Source organism: Harmonia axyridis, chromosome 2, assembly GCF_914767665.1.
Source record: "Harmonia axyridis chromosome 2, icHarAxyr1.1, whole genome shotgun sequence".
Lineage (NCBI taxonomy): Eukaryota > Metazoa > Arthropoda > Insecta > Coleoptera > Coccinellidae > Harmonia > Harmonia axyridis.
This window is the reverse complement of record NC_059502.1, coordinates 9199546-9219345: the sequence shown is the minus strand read 5'-3', so window position 1 is coordinate 9219345 and position 19800 is coordinate 9199546. Positions and strand designations below refer to the sequence as shown.

Here is a 19800-nt window from a genome sequence, read left to right as displayed (position 1 = left end):
TAGAAATTTAATATCTCAATTTTATGATCATGTGTTTCCTTGATTTTTTGCCTTCAAAATTCATGGATCGTGTTCTCTAACAAGGAGGATCAATGCAGTATAACAAGCGATTTTTATGCCAAATTTCATGGGAATAGTTTCTGAGAATAGGTCTAGAAAATGAGCCGGAGTATTTTTCTATTCGATATTTACTTTTTACATTTTCCAAAACGTAAACTGCGAACACCTCAGGGAGTATTCAAAAATGTTTCTCTTTGAGCCATACTAAAAGTAAAAAATTAACCAAAATCCATTTTCTTGGTCTGCATCTGGGATATATTGCTCAGGTCCTCCATTATAGGGGTACTAACACTTTTTACTATACATAGGTTAAAATTTTGAAAGACAGATAACTTTTCCATGTTGTCATTTGTATATTTCCCAAAAAATCCGAAAATTATAAATTCTACATTTCAAATGACCGAGTGATTTGTAATACGCCAGATTAATGAACTGTACAATGATCTTCAGAGGCATATCGAACCGTTAATACTCATGAGATCTTGACTGATGATTACATGAGGAATGATTTCATTCAATTCTATTTAGATTTTTAGACTCCTGCATTTTTAAGTTATCTCAAACCCATTCTCTTGAAAATTTAATTTTTGAGATTTTAAAACGTAAAAAACTGAAAGAGTACTCACAAAAGTAAATGACTCTCGAAGAATATTCGAATTGTCGTAATAACGATCTTGTCTATTTTTTTTTATTCAATTTCATATATTCGCAAAAAATTCTCGTGAAAACTAAACAACTGAACGATTCTCAAGTTGGGTCAGATCCGCTGAAATCTGCAAGATGCCGTCATCGTAAGAAAGACGTTTTCATTAGGTCGAGAAACATCCTTGACTACCATCAAGCGATCAGCTATCCAAGCCGCTCCTGCCTCTCGAAAGCACCATTCACCGATTCGGGATCTCGGTTCATTTGTCAATGTCGCCGAGGTGGCGATAGCAAACGCAGGCATTCCTCATTCAGTACTTTGGAAACGAGCGTGGGTCGTACAGAAAAGTCACACTCGTTCGATGTACATTCGCCCAACAGCCATTCGCACCAAGTCTAGACGTGCCTGATTTACATTCGTAAAAACCCATCTCTGTGCGCCCACCATCGATCTACGGCGCATAACCTCAAATTTTGACAAGTGACGTTGCGAACGTCAAAAATTGACATGAATGAAGGTTAAACTGGAAATTCTTGAAAATTGCATTCTCGACGACGTTATTTATGAATATCATTTTGAATAGTTTCTATATATCTATGTGTACTGATTTTTTATCGCCATATGAATGATGAAGTGGCAGACCTTCCGAATGTTATCATATCGAATATAATAATATGCAGGTGGAATGGCCTTGTATCAGTGTTCGACCCCTATAAAGAATGAGTTGATCAATTTGTTTTGATCATTTTTATTCGAAGGTAAGGTTTTCGAAGGTAAGGTTTTCGAAGGTAAATACTTGACAAGTTCTAATAATCAAACACCTTTATCCGAAACTGCCTGAATTTCCACCATAATTCGTGAAAAATTAAAAAAAAAATTAAAAAGGATAAAATTATTTGAAAAAAACTGTAAAGATACGCACCTTCCCACTCGACACGTCCGGAGAACGCTCAACATCGGCCTTCTAGACTGGCGACACGAAACCTCCGTTCATATTCTGGGAGCTGCAAAGAATAAAGATGAATGTAAGCTGTGACGGATGAAGGTGCATTAGAACCGGTCGACCGACTGATAAACTACATCTAATTATACGAAGCGTGAAAAACACGACTGCCACTTCGATGCGTATTCTCTCTTTCTTTCAAACAACTACGATGGAACGTCGAAATGAACCCGATATTTGATTCAGTACTGAATACCCCGTAAAAGAATACAATTGAAAGAACTTGAGATAATTTGAATGAAGAACTGCGAGAATTAAGTTGCATCCTGATTAATTTCGTAGTTTTTTCAATGCCACTTCGATCTCACTCCTTCTCTAAAGAACTACAGTAAAACCTCGATTATCCGTTCTCCTATTATCCGTTTTACTCTGTAATCCGTGCTCGTCGACATTTTCACTCATCCGTTCCCACGAGCAGACATCCACTCGATTATCCGGGATTCAATTCATTACGCATGCGCCATAGTAATAATTTGGTATAATTCGAAAATGTTTTAGTCGATGATGTTGAGGAATGGCTAAATTCGGATTTAAATGAACCCGGTTATCAGATACTGGATGATTCAGAAATCGCATCAAAATTTTCCCAACCTAACCACTGTATGGATACAGACGATTAAAGTGTTGAAGAATTTTCCACGCAGGAAATAGTTATTCATAATACAAGTGCAGAAAACATTGATATTGAATGAATTAGAGAAAATAATGTATAATACTCGTACAGAAGGCTCATTCTACCACTCGTCCATTCCAAAACTCGCCACTTCGTGGCTCGTTTTTGAATTTTGAACTCATGGTAGAATGAGCCTTCTGTACGAGTATTATACATTATTTTCTCTAATTCATTGCATTTTTATTGAAATTAATGAAATATTTCCATAAATATCTTTTAGTGATTTTTGCATTGAAAAATGTTGGTTGGGTGAACTGATTTCTTCAAGGCAAATTGATGAATCGATAGATAAAGCCGTGGCGGAAAGTTCTGAGTACCAACATATAATAATAAAATATAACCATGAAAACTGTGCGTTTCAGATATATTCCCGCACGATCTTCTTCTACAAGATGTGGAAGAATAAACGCAATAACCACAGAATTAGAGAAACACTGTTTCTGCCGAAGACGCGTTGAGATTTGCAAATGGTCTGATGCACTATTTAGAGCAGGAAAATGATACGGATTATATTGATGTCCTCCCCTTGAGGAAAATTCGGGCTCACATTTGTCTCAAGATGAAAAATAAAAAAAGACAGACAAAAATTACATACTTTTTCAACTAAAATATATACATTCGATGTATTATAGGTACCAATGCAATGATTTGTTTTTCATTTGTATATTTTTATATGATATTATGATTCTATTGATTTTGTTGCTTAATAAATAATTGTACCCCATACATTTCTCTGATTTTCATAGTTGTTGTGCGTATTTTGAGGAATTTCGATTGTCCGTATTTTTCGATTATCCGGGAACCGTTTCCCCTCCATTAGGCCGGATGATCGAGGTTCTACTGTATGATGAAACGTCTAAAGTTATATTGTCTTCAAATCAGAATGAATGAAAGATAATTGCGAGAACTTTTTCGTGCACAGTTCTTTCGATAGTTAAGTAACTGATATTTCTTGTAAGAGACGAACTGAGAAATGGATTATGAATTACCGAACTAAGAACTACTTCATGAAGGAGACAGTTCCCAGCTTCGAACTAATTTGCCAACTAACTTACTCAAAACTAGTTCGCTAACGAAATTATGCTCACAACGAACTGAGAACTAATTTGGGGAACTAACGATCTTAGAACTAAATCGAGAACTAACGATCTCAGAACTAGTTCGCAAGAGATATTATATCTACATGTTTTTCCGACTATTTCCTCGACATCTCAAGCAGAATGATAATTTTCAGTGAACCGACAGAACTCCGAGAATAAAATAAATACTTACGTCTTATAGAAAGGTTTGAAGGCGGCGTTGTCAGGGTGCGTCTGAGCCATCCCTTGCCCATTCTGCGGCGAGGGTCGTGTGTTTGCTCCTTGCATCCTAGTGAAACCCCCCAAGAACCCTGGCTGCGGCGTGTAACCGCCGCCGACGCCACTGGAAGAAGTGCCGTTGCAGCTGGTGGCGCCCTGACTGGGCGTCAGGTTACCAGCGACGCTGGGCAACGTCATATTGGGAGGCGTTTGTGGCGGCGTGTCCGTCTGTACATCCGGAAAGCCCTGTTGACAATGACTAGGTAAGAATCCTCCTGTGCTGTACCTCGAACTCGGTAAAGCGAAACCGTTATTACCTGTAACAATGAAGGTGGTTGCCTGACTGAGCTCGAGACGAAAGGGTAGGGTTTTTGCATTCAACCCCCGAACAGAACTGGAGTGGTAGATTGTAGGATTTCGCAATGTTTTTTATCCTGACTCTCCTAGATCTCTGTGAGACCAGTTGAAAGGACTGAGTGTCATAAGTGTCATCAGTGTGAATTTGAGAGAATTTAGAGAAATCTGTTTTGTGCTACCCAGGTTCCAGTCTCATCGTACATGCAGGGTGAAATTAAGACACATACTCATCAGTATCAGAAGTATCAGAAGAGGTTTAGATTTGGCATTATTGTTATTCACGAATTGGGACCTGCAGTTTAGTCACAATGAGAAAAATGCCAAGTAATCCATACTGGAATAATCATTATCTTAAATTGAAAACAATGGGCGATCAAAGCAAAAAAAGAAGATACTGGAAGCTCTACAGTTACATACTAGTAACCCGTTATTTAACATTTAGTAGTCTTTGACTCTTGTACTGGTAAAAGTACCATTCACGCGTACTTTGCAAAGCGATAACTTATTTATTGTTGCACCAAGTCCAGCTCTGTTTCACCCCACAAAATTCCCTCTCAAAACTTTTTGGACCACTTACCTAACCACTGCTGAGCTGGGGGAGGTGGTGGAGGTGTTTTGCAAGCCGCCGTATCGGCCAAAGACCATATCTTAGGCTTGCTAGGCGGTAAAGGTACTCCGCAGTCTGAAGTCTTCATTTCAGGTTTCATCCCATAACCGTTACTCATGATGTGGTGCATGTTGGTACCCAAGATGTCGTCTTTCCTATCGTCATCTTGCAAATCATCGTCGTCTTGGCCCCTGCTTCTTTCCGATTTTATTCTACCGTGAATGTCTGTAAGAGAAACGGAACTTTCAGTATTTAGGTTTGATTCGATTTACGTCATACGAATTTATACGATTAAAATGAAAAGGCGCATTCGCCATTTTGTAACATGGTTTATGTTTTGGTGAATCTAGTTGAAAACGGGTTTGTACCGAAATGAAGATCAGCCTATAACCTTCGCGGAAGATCTTACTAGTCAATGATGAAAGAATTTTGGAGATAATCATAGTAGTTCCTGATTTAAGTGGGAACATACAAACACCAACATTTTTAAATTAGTAGAAGCTAACTCCCAATACGCAGACGCGAGGTATAACCAAACCAATGACCACTAAATGCAGAATAGAGCAAAAATAGCAGTCTTACCTGTCGTTTCTCTCCTATCATCATCGTCCTTATCCTTGTCGTCCGAGTCTGAGACAGTAGCGTCATCATCGTCGTCCGTTTTGTTCTTAGGCTCCCACGTCATCTTGTTCTCTTTCTTCAGTCTTCTTCGAGCGTTCGCGAACCACGTCGATACCTGGGTGAGGGTCATTTTGGTGATGATGGCAAGCATGATCTTCTCGCCTTTGGTGGGGTAAGGGTTTTTCTTGTGTTCGTTCAGCCACGCTTTTAGGGTGGCTGTCGACTCTCTTGTGGCGTTTTTTCTTCTAGCTGCAAGGTCGTAGCCGGCTCCATAGCTGCAACAAGAAGAGGAAGGTTTAAAAAAAAATGGAAGAGAAAAACATTGGATGAAGAAGCTAGAAGTTTTCTGCTTTTTAGGCAGATATAATAGAAATAGAAAAACTTTCAAATCATCAAGAAATCTGATTCAAAATACTTGAAAAATTTTCGGCGTATTTAGGTCTGTACTTATAGAGGGTGTTTCTTTTTAGAGCTATAGAACTTTAAATTGCAATAAAACAACGATGGATTATTCGATTGACATGAATTTCATTCATCTGCAATATAATCTAGTGGCATTACATTTCAAATATAATTTCTGGCATATGACCGCCACGGCTGGCTCGGATGTAGTCCAATCTGGACGTCCAATTTTCGATGACTTTTTCCAACATTTGTAGCTGTATATCGGCAATAACACAGCGAATGTTGTCTTCCAAATGGTCAAGGGTTTGTGGCTTATCCGCATAGACCAATAACTTTACATAGCCCCACAGAAAGTAGTCTAGCGATGTTAAATCAGAAGATCTTGGAGGCCAATTCACAGGTCCAAAACGTGAAATTAGGCGGTCACCAAACGTGTCTTTCAATAAATCGATTGTGGCACGAGCTGTGTGATATGTTGCGCCGTCTTGTTGGAACCACAGCTCCTGAACATTATGGTTGTTCAATTCAGGAATGAAAAAGTTATTGATTATGGCTTTATACCGATCACCATTGACTGTAACGTTCTGGCCGTAATCGTTTTTGAAGAAGTACGGACCAATGATTCCACCAGCGCACCAAACAGTCAGTTTTTCTGGATGTAACGGTGTTTTGACATACACTTGAGGATTAGCTTCACTCCAAATGCGGCAGTTTTGTTTGTTGACGTAGCCATTCAATCAGAAGTGCGCTTCATCGCTAAACAAAATAAAATGAACGTAGAAAGCGATACGTATTCCGCACAGAACCATTATTTTCGAAATGAAATTGCACTATTTGCAAGCGTTGTTCAGACGTGAGTCTATTCATGATGAATTTCCAAACCAAACTGAGAGCAAATCACTTGACAGCTGTCAAATCGGTCGCCATCTTGAACAGTAATGCCAACTTAAAGTAATATACCTCGAAAAAAACACCCGTTATTATGCTGTTTGTCATAATTTTGAGGATGTCGAGCTTCTGGAAGAGTAAATGTCTGGATAGTGCTAAGGGTTATAACTCCTAGGTAAAGCCATAAAGGCCCGTTCAGACGGAAAAACGAACCGAATCGTCCCTTAAACAAAGCGTCTGTCGAACCGGGTAAAAAAAGGGCAATTAGATTAATATATCGAGGGCGTCTGACAGCCGTCGAAGACCGCAGAACGGGGGCGTCGGGACGCCCTCAGCCCGCTGCGAGAAGAGCGGGATTTGATTACGCCCGGAGTGGTTTCGACCCCATTTAGTCGGCACGGTTTTTTCCATGGACAAGGGAAAGGCGGCCACCGTCGGAGTCGATAAAAACGGAAAAAATAGACTTTCCCCCGATTTCCCGACTTTATTGATACACTTCCGCAGAGCGGGCGAAGTTTACCCACGTCCTTCTCCCTCGAGGGGGTGTGCTATAGTGTCGTTTGTTTCACCCCTAGCCTCGTTTAGTTCGATGTGTCGAACCGATGCTAGATAAAGCGTTGAAATCGATACGTTTTGGTTTGTTGTTTTCTGTTATTAAGTTTCGAAATGATTGGATTAGACAAAAATCTCTTGAATTTCGAAATGAATTTGTTGGAGACACGCAATGCTGGACGGGGTCGGTATTTGGAGGGGTGATCGCTCTTTAAAAACGATTTTCTTAGGGACTGAAGGATATTGACATTTGCTACTATTTTCATATCGATACAATGAAAATTATGAATGTGATATACGAATATAAGTGTGATATAACTGGTTGTTAATTTGGCAGGTTTTAACAAAATAACATCATATTTATTCTCAGACTATTGATTTCTGACGCATACTGAATTTCATTTCAAAACATTGTAAAATGACTGTATTTTGTTTTGAATGTAGACTAATCATGAAATAAACATTATTATTATAACTATGATATTAATTCAGAACCTTTCTGCTCCAATTGCAATCCCACCTCTATCAATATATTTTAACATACATATTTGTCAACCTGACGTAAACATTGGCAAAATACCAAAACCTTCTTTATAAAATACCTATTCTAACATGATTTTCTTGTATTTCTTTGATGTTTCGACAGATATTTTGCTATTCAACAAATCAAAGATCATGAAATTCGATTCATCCATTCTAGAGACATAATTGTTGTGTTTATAGATTTAAGTCACCGGGATCATAGAATCAAAGTATGAATTCGAGCTCAAACGCTCAAAATTTTCTCACAAATATCTAATAGTTCTTTTCAAGATAAGATGTTGAAAAACATCAGCAAAAGTAAATTGAAATGTATAAAACAGGCTTTACATCAATAGAGATTATGCTGACTGAGAAGGTGGTAGTGGTAGAACATAAAATAACCTTCAACAATACAACAACCATCTGTTTTTAGCACTCATATCACAACAAAATCGAGACAGATAATAACATAAAGATGCGAAAACGAGATAAGACACAATGAACATACGCAAAACATGAACAATAATATTGCGGACGCAATTATAACCGGAATGACAGAAAACCCATCCAATTAATGAAAAATTAAGGTAATCATCGGATCCGTAGACCGGGGAAGAACCGATGTAATTTCAGCCATTACACAATACGTAACGACGGTGGTTGGATGTTCGTGACTGGCCGATTCGAATTGCGATTGTCGGAAAGCATGTCCTACGGTACGTTGCATGTGTGCGTTCGCGTCGTTCCCGGCTAAAAACAGAGATTGTGGGACGATAGCGTTCTGTTTCGTTACACAGACAGACGGACATCCATTGTGGAATGGCGGTATCGATATATCTGGAGTGAGAGTGCATCATGCACTGAAGACTGCAGGATATACGCCTTTGGTGTAGTCACTAGAATTAGGGATTCACGGCTTGGCTTGATATCAAGTCAAGCTCAGAAATATCAACTTTTTTGAAATAGAAACATGAATTAAATCACAATAAATTATAACAAAATGAAAAAATTAATAAAAAAAAAGTTTCTTAGTATTGAGAAACCTCCAGGCTTTGTTTGATTTCATCATTTTCCAACCAGGATCTAAGACACATGAGGCATCTTATAGATTTGTCACCTAACCTATTGCGGTTTTTTGTAACTGTAAGAGCAGCTTCGGACAATTGTCTTTCAACAGGAGCTGAAGATGCTGGCGTTGATAAAAAATCCTTGGCCATTTTGGCCTAGTTAGGCAAGATATTTCTGAAACTACCAAAACCTTATAATTGATTTCATAAAAATGTGAGAAATCTACTAATAAAGTAACACCAGCGAATGTTTCAGTCTCTCAGTGCTTGAGGAATCCTCTTATTTAGTCTAAGCGCGCACGAGATTGCAGAAATATATGCCGAGCGACGCGTGCATATCAAGATCAAGTAATATCAAGTAGGTTGATACAAGTCAAGCAATAAATATCTAAAATCGAGTCAAGCCAAGCTCAAGTATGTAATTTTTCACGAGCTCGATTTTCAAGTCAAGTAGTTGGTTAAAATGTCAAGCTACTTGGCTTGATGAACCCCTAATCGTGAAAATAAAATTCACTATCAAACTTGTTTACAATATGACGAATAGTGGGTCGATTGACTGAATAATGCCGTCCATGAATTCTTTTTCAATTTCTCTGAATACTCACAAATCAGAACTTATTTACAATTCATCAATTTCCGAACTTTGTTGAATCGTTCATATTTCTATGATGATTTGGCGTACATAGTGTCTATCTTCTTACACGAACGGCTTTATATAATATAGATTATAATCCATGTAGATTTCGAAAAACATTTCAACAATTTTTATACGTTGTTGAAGCGTGTATCTTTCCATGATCGAATGAAAAATCCTACTGAACACAAATGATGTAAGAAATGTCAAAAATAATACACATTGTTGCCAATATACCCATTTCAAATTGTTACATTCCTATAGAAAAACCCTATACCTATATCTGATATATCTCTGTGTTGGTCAAGTGACTTTCAAAATATTCTTCTTCAAAATAGTTAATCAAACTTAATCATGAACCTTCTCCAAACGCACATCCCTTCCAAGAGCAAAAACGACGAATCTCAAACGTAACCTTAAAATTTCTTCAAGTCCGCCAAACACCTGATGCTCCAGCCCGTCGCCAAGACAAAATGGCCGCGAGGGACGGCGACGCCGTATCGATTCGACGGCGTCGGCGTTGCCGCGACGCAGGTGGAAACCACTGCCATCGCAATGCACCATTTACGGTTTATTAGTCGATAAAATCGGTTCCGTTTTCTTTTCAATACGTCATCTTTGATTAAAGGAGAAACGATGGTATTTGGCTTTGTTTTCTTCATTAGGAGGATCTACTTTTACCGCAAATTAGGATTTCGATGTTTCGAAAAGTTGAGAACAGACGCGTAGCTTGGAGTTACATTGTTTGCCCAGCGCCACCTGTTAGTCTATAGGCGTAATTGTTCCTCTTATCGAAAGGGTCAGATTTGTCATCGAAGAAGTAGTTTCGGTTTGAGATACTTTCAACATTTCAATGTCTTTCGTTTCTTACGTTATCTACTTACTACTACTTCATATTTTCTTCTAAGTTGTATAATACCAATGGCAACTTTGATTGAATATTCTTGATTTTGAATTATCAAAATGTCATCATGAGACAAATGACTTACACTTGAAAACGTTTGTATTTCAAACCATATGTATCTTTAGGTTTTAAGAATGCATTCCTTATATGGACTAAAAAAAATTGAAACTTACCCATATGCTAACGCTGGGTCGTAGGGGTAGTAACCTGTGGTTGGCTGAAGACCAGCACTTGTCCAAGCGCTCATGTCTGTACCTGTTGCACCCGTATCTTTCAAGGCGTAAGGGTTCGTCTGAAACAGAATAAACTGTTGAGATATTAAATCGAAAACATAGTTAATTTTATAGCAACAGATTCAAAGATTGAAATTCTTGTGTGTTTCAACCTCGTCTTCGTTCCCATATATGTATGTAAAGGGTGTTTTTTTAGAGCTATAGAAGTTTAAATTGCAATAAAACAACGATGGATTATTCGATCAACATGCATTTTATTAATCCGCCAGATAATTTTGTGGCATTACATTTTAAATATGATTTCTGGCATATGACCGCCACGGCTGGCTCGGATGTAGTCCAATCTGGACGTCCAATTTTCGATGACTTTTTCCAACATTTGTGGCCGTATATCGGCAATAACACGGTGAATGTTGTCTTCCAAATGGTCAAGGGTTTGTGGCTCATCCGCATAGACCAATGACTTTACATAGCCCCACAGAAAGTAGTCTAGCGGTGTTAAATCACAAGATCTTGGAGGCCAATTCGCGGGTCCAAAACGTGAAATTAGGCGGTCACCAAACGTGTCTTTCAATAAATCGATTGTGGCACGAGCTGTGTGATATGTTGCGCCGTCTTGTTGGAACCACAGCTCCTGGACATCATGGTTGTTCAATTCAGGAATGAAAAAGTTAGAAATCATGGCTCTATACCGTTCACCATTGACTGTAACGTTCTGGCCATCATCGTTTTTGAAGAAGTACGGACCAATGATTCCACCAGCCCATAAAGCGCACCAAACAGTCAGTTTTTCTGGATGTAACGGTGTTTCAACCTACACTTGAGGATTAGCTTCACTCCAAATGCGGCAGTTTTGTTGTTAAATTTGAGCACGGATTACTGGTTGAAAATTCGAAAATTGTGATTTGCGTTCGAAGATCAAGCGCTCAAAAATAACACACAAGAAAATAGTGAGTTAAAACGAGGTGGTAATGTTGATCATTCATTCCTCAACAATCTGTCAGAGGAATTTTAATTTCTATAAGACGGTGCTACGTGTCATAACTCTAGTTAACACAACTAAGTACAGTCTCCCCAGAATACCATCTCCAGTGTTGCCAATATCTGCGCGAAACCGCCTAACAAACCGCCCAATTCCTGAAAATACAAATCCCCAAAAGTCACGATAAAACTAAACCCCCCGCAAACCCCCTTTGGGACCGGAAAAAAGCCGTATCAATCGCAACGCCTCCTCGCGGCCATTCATACCCCCAATTCAAGACTCCCCAGACACCCCCACCCCTCCAGCGTCGACGTCATCGATCCGGGATGGCGTCCGTGAGAAAATCCAGCACGGAGACGTTGTCACGTGCGCTCCGGGACTGCCCGACACGCGCCCCGATTCGCGAGACTTGGCAACGTCGCGCGGCCGGATTTATTGCTCGGATTCCGGCGGAAAGTTGGGATTAATGTAAATACGGGCACTGTGAGGAATTCCTCCGGTGTCGACTGTCCCGGACTATGGCGAGAAGAAGATTCATGCGCCGCTGTTCCAAGTTGTGCACGTCGTCGATGTCGTTGGATCCGGGAAAAAAGTGCACGATGTGGCAAGCGGAACGATGAATAAATTGGAATGGGAGATTTGTATCGCGGTTGGCGAAGTCGAGGTGAGAGAGAATTGTATGAGAGTCTCACGGAATTCGTTCGTCGCCAAAGAGGTAGAAAATGGTGTGAAAGGAAAGTTATTTTGTATATATATAGGCGAACATCGTGATGAAAATGGAGGAATTGAAGATTGACCTTTTCCGATAAAAATATCGGAGTTTATGAGGAAACATTTTGACGTTTCGAAGAACGGCTACGACCTAGTCTTGTGTAACAGATTTGCGCGATTTCAAATAATAACTTCGAACAATTCAATATAAACAGTTATGGAAGTTGTATAGAACGCAACAGAACAAATATGAATTGAATTTAATGGAGGAAAACCTGCGGAGAGAAAAGAATAAGTTGTTCGATTTATCAGTTGCAAAATGGTGAATACGCCAATCTAGGAACGTAGTTTTCTCTAAACTTTATGTAACTAACTAAACATAATTACATGAAGCCTCATGTTCGCTGCATAATACATTTTAAAAGGACAAATCAATTCCATTCAATCACCCGTGAAAAAACAATCACTTTTCTGTTATTCCAGGTACCTTTAACTAATTTCACAATCTAAAAACCAAAATTGAATCAAAATCAGTTGCATAGATACATAGAAAGAGTTTAAGAATTGAAAAAAACGAAATGTCGAAGCGAATTAATCTAAAAAATAAGGTCGTTTTAGAGCAATCAAAAAGGTAAGCATGTCGTACTGTTTGCTTACTTTTCGACATGTTTCCTTTTTTTAAATCACTTGAGTACTTGTTGATAATGAAACAAGTTGAAAAAAAATATATCAACTTTTTTGAAATAGAAACATACATTGAATACATGCAAAATAAAAAATAATAAAAAAAATAAAGTTTATTGATATCAAGGAACCTCCAGCTGTTTGATTTCATAATTTTTCATCCAGGATCTAAGAAACATGAAACATCTCATAGATTTGTCGCTTAACCTATTGCGGGTTTTTGTAACTGTAAGAGCAGCTCTGGAAAATTGTCTTTCAACAGGAGGTGAAGATGCTGGCGTTGATAAAAATCCTTGGCCATTTTGGCAAAGTTTAGAAAGATATTTCTGAAACTACCAAAATCTACCAATAGATTTCATAGAAATGTGAGAAAACTACTAATAAAGTCATAATGGCGAATGCTTCAGTCTTTCGACGCTCAAGAAATCCTCTTATTCAGTCTAAGCGCACACGAGATTGCAGAAATATCTGCTGTGCGACGCGTGAATATCAAGCTCAAGCAATATCAAGTCGCTTGATATTAAGTCAAGCAATAACTATCTAATATCAAGTCAAGTCAAGCTTAAGTATATAATTTTTCACTACCTTGATTTCCAAGTCAAGTAGTTGGTTTAAATGTCAAGCTACTTGGCTTGATGAATCCCTAGTGAAGAAGAAGAAACACCTGTTTACAGAGTGATATCGACAAGAAACTCGTAGAAGTGAGGATGCAACCTTCTTGAACCTACTCCAGATACTGGAGTCCTTCAGTACTCTGGAAATGGATGATGTAGTGGTGAGTACAGCACCGATGGGTGCACAATAAACCTTAAGATCACGATGCAAGTTCACCTCCTAACAACACCATAACAAAATTCGAAAAATTCACTGGTCAGTCTGATGCAAATTTTGGATAATGCAGTGGTGGGGAACAGCTCTGATATGCACACAATAGACCTTGAGACCACGCTGCAAGTTAACCCCTTAACAACGCCATAAAAAAAATTCGAAAAATCCACTGGTCGGAACAGCGCGTCACCAGATTAATCAGTCCAACTTGTGGCCATAGAATACCACGATCATTCTGTGACGCCGTCTGGTGCACGGTCCGCTGCTCGCTCATTTACCCAACAACACGTCAGTTTCGTGTAAATGCCACGGCGCGTAACTAAGAAAACCGCCGGGGCCATGTTCGATTTCAGCGTCGGGATCCGCCAATTTCCCCTGACAAGACCCTTTCGGGTCGGCTAGACGGCCAATAACGTGTTTAATAGGTCGCGATCTGGTTTCGGCCGCGGATTGGGCACTTACCAGGTTTATGGGAACGATAAAGCGGCAGTAAATCTCGCCGTCGAGACGGTTGCAGGATGATGGAGATCGGGTTGGAATTTTTACGCTGAGTCGTTAGTTTGTTACATGCAGATGTTAGGGGATAATTGGGGTGAAAATAGATCTTGCGGAGTTCTCGGAATGTGTCAGTTTAAGACTTTTATTGGCGTTGAGTTGGCTCCAAGTGGTGTTGCATGGGAAACTGGTGGTAGTAATGGTTTGTAGGTCTTGAGACTGAATCAATAGAGTGAGCATGACAGGTCTTGAATCAAGGGTATTGACATAAACACGTGAATAATGGTTTAACGTCTGTGTGTTAATAAATGAAATTAATTTCACGGCATTCTTCAATTCACGTTTTGAACCTGTGAATTGGCCTCCAAGATCTTGTGATTTAACACCGCTAGACTACTTTCTGTGGGGCTATGTAAAGTCATTGGTCTATGCGGATGAGCCACAAACCCTTGACCATTTGGAAGACAACATTCGCCGTGTTATTGCCGATATACGGCCACAAATGTTGGAAAAAGTCATCGAAAATTGAACGTCTAGATTGGACTACATCCGAGCCAGCCGTGGCGGTCATATGCCAGAAATCATATTTAAAATGTAATGCCACAAGATTATCTTGCGGATAAATAAAATTCATGTCAATCGAATAATCCATCGTTGTTTTATTGCAATTTAAAGTTCTATAGCTCTTAAAAAACACCCTTTACAACTGTAGGGACTCTTCAAGCAGTCAGTTCACTTAGTTCAAACACGGCTAACATGTACAATCGAACTTTGCTGTTTGCCGATGGGTCAAATTTGAAATCCCGCAATTTTCCTCGCTAACGTTACCAACCAGCCAGATAATACCTGCCCCAGATTCCACGCAATCGTAATCAAACAGTCTACAAAATCAACAATATCATATTACGAGCCAAATTGCGTAACGTGTCGACAATTGAGATCGGCAACTCGATGGTATCGATGTCATCGCGCAAAACGATCTCCCGCTGGCGGCTCTTGAAGGAATCCATAAAAAACTGGGGGGATTTCGCGTTTTGTCTGTCCAGGACTCGTTTTATTGCTACCTGTGTACCTGAAACGCGACACCGTGTAGAGGAGGCTTCTTCTCGGATGGCATCAATCGAAAGCGAAATGACATTCTTTCGCGGAGAACTTGAACTGAATACGCTCGATCACGTCGATACCCGGTTTTGGACATCCCTGGTTTAGTAGAGTTCAATTCTATGAACTTCAGAACATAGATTTACCTAACCTATATTGAGAAATGTCAAATTCTGGCAGTTTCAAAGTTTGTCAACATTTTGAGACAAATAGATCAGTTATTCGATACTGAACTTTAAAACGACATAATCGATCTTAAAATATCATAGTATGATCATAATTCCAAGATAATGCAGACCTTTTAATCATAATGTAATGGCTCAAATGAAATGAAGTTATTTAAATCCTGATCCATTCAATTTTAATAGGAGCAAAACCATGTAAAACCGTTGTAAAGTACATGGATATAAAATTACAACAAGAAACAGACATTTGATGAGAGATTATGGTTTATGACCGTAGGGATCTAATTACTCGTTTTTGAATTACAAGGTAAGGTTCTTTATGCTATGAATTAATTGTCAATGTCGAATGAGTAGATATAGACGTTATAAACTCGCGTGGTATATAATACGATGAGAAAATAAGTACATACAGTGTTTGGTATCCACCAGATATGTGGTAGATATAATTTACTGGATATCTGTTATGGGCTGCAACTAATGAATATCTCACGAAAATAGTCTTCAATTATGTTAAGATTATTCAGTAATATTAATTAACTAAATTCGAGTAGAAGATATTTTCAATTCGCAAAAATAGTACGCCATTGAGATTTTGGACTAAAAATCTTGTTTGAATTCCTAGTTCAATTCAAAAATCCCTCATGCTAGCGTCTTACTAGATAATGTATCAGATAAATGAAAAATACTATTGAGATGATTCATTTGTTGCATAAACGGCGCCCCATATGGAAAAAGGCGCCCCATGTGAAAAAGGCGACCCACGTGGGAAAGTCGCCCCGTGTGGAAAAAGGCGCTCCATGTAGAAAAAGGCGCCCCATGTGGAAAAAGGCGTGAGAGAGGAATTCAAAAAGCCAAATCAACGAGAATGTAAATTTTTATTTTATCCTGTCACATAACAGTCGTATACCGTCGAAAACAATCCTTTTTTCCGATCGATAAAACGTCTATCCGCATCGAAGGGACCAGTCTCGTGGAACGTCGAAAAGACAGTCGCGAATTTATATCCGTTTTTATGCCGTGGAGTTAATAACAGTCGCATTATCCGGCAGTTTCGGCTTCCCCAAATGGCGGAGCAACCCCTGCCACGATATAATAGATATGATTTCGAAATCCACTTTATATAAGTGCGTGCACCCCCCGGTCTGTGATCCGGATGGGGGAGAGAAAACGGGACAGGGGGGGAGCAGGACTAGAGGTGACAGGAGGGCTAATAGAACGCCGAAATGGACCGGAGAGGGTGAGAAATGCTACCCCGGGTGGTGATTTTTTTTGGGGTGAGGATTTCGTGAAGTGATTTTAATATTGATAATGTTGGGAATTTATGTGATGAATGAGTTTTTTCGAGGAAGGAGGCACTGGAGAATATTTCATAGAAATTTTGGTTGATAGGATTCGACAAATGGAGCGTTCACCCATTCGGACAGTGAACCCCGTCAGGAGTTGCTTGCTTAATATCATTTTCGTGTCCAAGATTCTGCATTTAACCTGATTTTGGTGATATAGTGGAAATAGAACAGTCCCTTTTCATTGTTCATCCAGAGTTGAAGTTTATAATTTTCAAATTCAATTTTATTTTTCATTTATTTGACGAGTAAACGCGTAAAGTTCTATTTTCAGATATATGAATTCTAAATTGAAAATCATTTTTGAATTCCTCTATCATGCCTTTTTTCACATGGGCGCTTTTTCCCACATGGGGCGCTTTTTTCCATATGGGGCGCCGTTTATGCAAAAATGAATCATCTCAATAGTATTTTTCATTTCTCTAATTACCGTATTTCCAGTAAAAAGTCTGTATCCAATTTCAAACGTCATTTTACGGAGTTCCTCATTTATAAACTGAAATTGATTCCAAAACGCAATTTATGAAAAACCCAACACCAAATCAACTTACAAAAACAACGAGCAGAGAAAAACGCGCAAAACCGAAAAATATGGCAACGCCGCTTTCCCAAGTTCTATGGTCGAAAGTGAAAGTGCCCCAGTACGCCCCTGCGACCGTTACGCGTTCATTCCAGAGGCGTAAATCTTCCTGCGGGAAGAAGAAGGGCGACAGGAGAGGCCTATATAGGGTCCCCAAGGATAAACCCGGGAAGATGGATAGCGTCTCTCTCGCCCGATTCTCCGGTCGAAAAATGCCTCGGCCGCCCAGTCGATGTTCCCCAAATTACGTATATTGTGCCGGGGCGATTGATACCGCAACGTTTTTTTTTCCAGCCGTTGATATCGTACTTGTTGATGAAAACGACAGGGAGAATCGGGAATAGGAGGGGTCCTTTTGTGTGTAGAAGAAGAGATTGGATTTCTGTGATCTCGTATAAGTGTGGAGCATAGATGTCTGAGTTAGTATCGAAGGGTGGTTTTTGAGTGGGTGTTAATGTATAGTGATTTTTTCAAGAGGTTTATTTGCTAAGCAATAGCATGTATAGTTATGTTTTTTTATGAAAAAAATGACTTAATACACACCTAGAATATACACAGGTAAAATTAGAGGAACGGACATAATCTCAATAATCAAGTCAAGCTCAAGCCAAGTAGCTTGAAAATCAAGACAAGGCGTGAATCCCTACACAGGATTGCTATTGATTGCCTGTATTATGTTTTCATTTCAAAATTGTTGCAGAAACAGGATCGGAGATGATAATCCATATGAAAGTTAATGCTACGGAAAGACTCAAAATGAAAAGATGGATTTGTTTCTGTTACTCAGCAATCTTCAAAAGACTTGAGACGCTTTTAAGATCATAGAGCAAGAATTAAAATGAAAGATACATAAACCCGCAGTAGAACAGAAATCAACTTATTAGACCACACAGTGTCGACACCACTCTTATTTGTTACATGTAACGGGTGTTTTTCTTCGAGGTATATAACCTTAAGTTGGCATTACTGTTCAAGATGGCGACCGATTTAACAGCTGTCAAGTGATTTATTCTCAGTTTAGTTTGACAATTCATCATGAATAGACTCACGCCTGAACAACGCTTGCAAATAGTGCAATTTTATTTCGAAAATAATGGTTCTGTGCGGAATACGTATCGCGCACCACATCCATTTTATTTTGTTTAGCGATGAAGCGCACTTCTGGTTGAATGGCTACGTCAACAAACAAAACTGCTGCATTTGGAGTGAAGCTAATCCTCAAGTGTATGTCGAAACACCGTGGCGGTCATATGCCATCATATGTCAAATATAATGCCACAAGATTATCTTGCGGATAAATAAAATTCATGTCAATCGAATAATCCATTTTTGTTTTATTGCAATTTAAAGTTCTATAGCTCTAAAAGAAACACCCTTTACAATGAAGGCTCGAGTTGCGCGAACCTCCCGGCCCATATTTGTGGTGACAAGCCTAGAAATACACCTCGCAAAAAAAAATCCCACCGGGAATATTTGGCCATCGCTGTCAGCGCGTTATAAAAACCGATTTATGCCCGCATTAATCGATCGGATCCGAGTGGATCGGCACATAGAGAACATCGAAAAACCATTTCTTTGTCGAGCTCGATCCGTTGTCACCTCCGACGCCCACAAAAAATCGGGAGATGGCCCAGATAAGGCCCCTGGGGGAGACCATATGGACGGAATATCTACAAATAGCGCGGTCGACCGGTCTACCTGTAGGTCCGGTCCGGCTCTTTTTTGGGACTCTCATTAGTATTTGGACGTCCGCGCTGTCCGCGATTAGCATAGGAATTTTCGGGTTTCGACACCTTCGCCGGCCCGTAAATGAATGAAATATCGGGTTTAGATAACGCCCGGTCGTGGATTTATGGTGTCAGATGGTCCCCTTCGAGCCGGATCGGTGGGAAATGACGGATCCGAGAACTGGTTCGGGTATCCGGATATTTTCCGGTTGGACGGACGCTGCGCGAAAAAAATATTGGCGGATCTTATCGCTGCTTGAACGGACAGAAATGCGAAACGCTAATTGATTTTTACCTCATTCAATTTTTGATGAATGATGAATTTATGAGTATCTGGGATGTGATATTAAACTTGAATAACAGTTCAGTTGCAAAACAAACTCATTCAGACTGTCTTATTCGTCTGATGCAAGATGATTGACTTCTGTTGATTTTGCAATGAAATTTAAGCATAAAACGCTTGTGTCTTGATACTTTATTAATTTAACTACATAGAATATATTCGAAACAAGAGACTCTAAAGATTTTCGAGAAAATGGTGAAAATAATCATACGGTATAACGCAAGACCTATGGATTCAATCCCTGAAAAATACTATACTACAATGACACAACTTTAGATAAGGGTGTTTTTTTTAGAGCTATAGAACTTTAAATTGCAATAAAACAACGATGGATTATTCGATTGACATGAA

The 19800-nt window shown here is 39.3% G+C and overlaps 1 protein-coding gene across 6 annotated transcripts in view; it reads right to left on the bottom strand.

The window, feature by feature from the left end:
* The window catches only part of LOC123674084 (homeobox protein caupolican-like), a 114537-nt gene that overhangs the window by 3400 nt on the left and 91337 nt on the right, over positions 1-19800 (bottom strand). For 4 of the 6 annotated variants that reach the window (XM_045608949.1, XM_045608945.1, XM_045608948.1 and 1 more), the window contains exons 3-7: positions 10411-10529; positions 5227-5540; positions 4615-4869; positions 3655-3997; positions 1629-1710 (exon numbers count right to left, since the gene is read on the bottom strand). In XM_045608949.1, coding sequence (XP_045464905.1) covers positions 1671-1710; positions 3655-3997; positions 4615-4869; positions 5227-5540; positions 10411-10529 — 1071 coding nt within the window. In that variant the 3' untranslated portion in view covers positions 1629-1670. Of the gene's footprint in view, positions 1-1628; positions 1711-3654; positions 3998-4614; positions 4870-5226; positions 5541-10410; positions 10530-19800 lie in introns of those variants that run through there. The other 2 variants (XM_045608946.1, XM_045608950.1) reach the window with 2 other exon arrangements.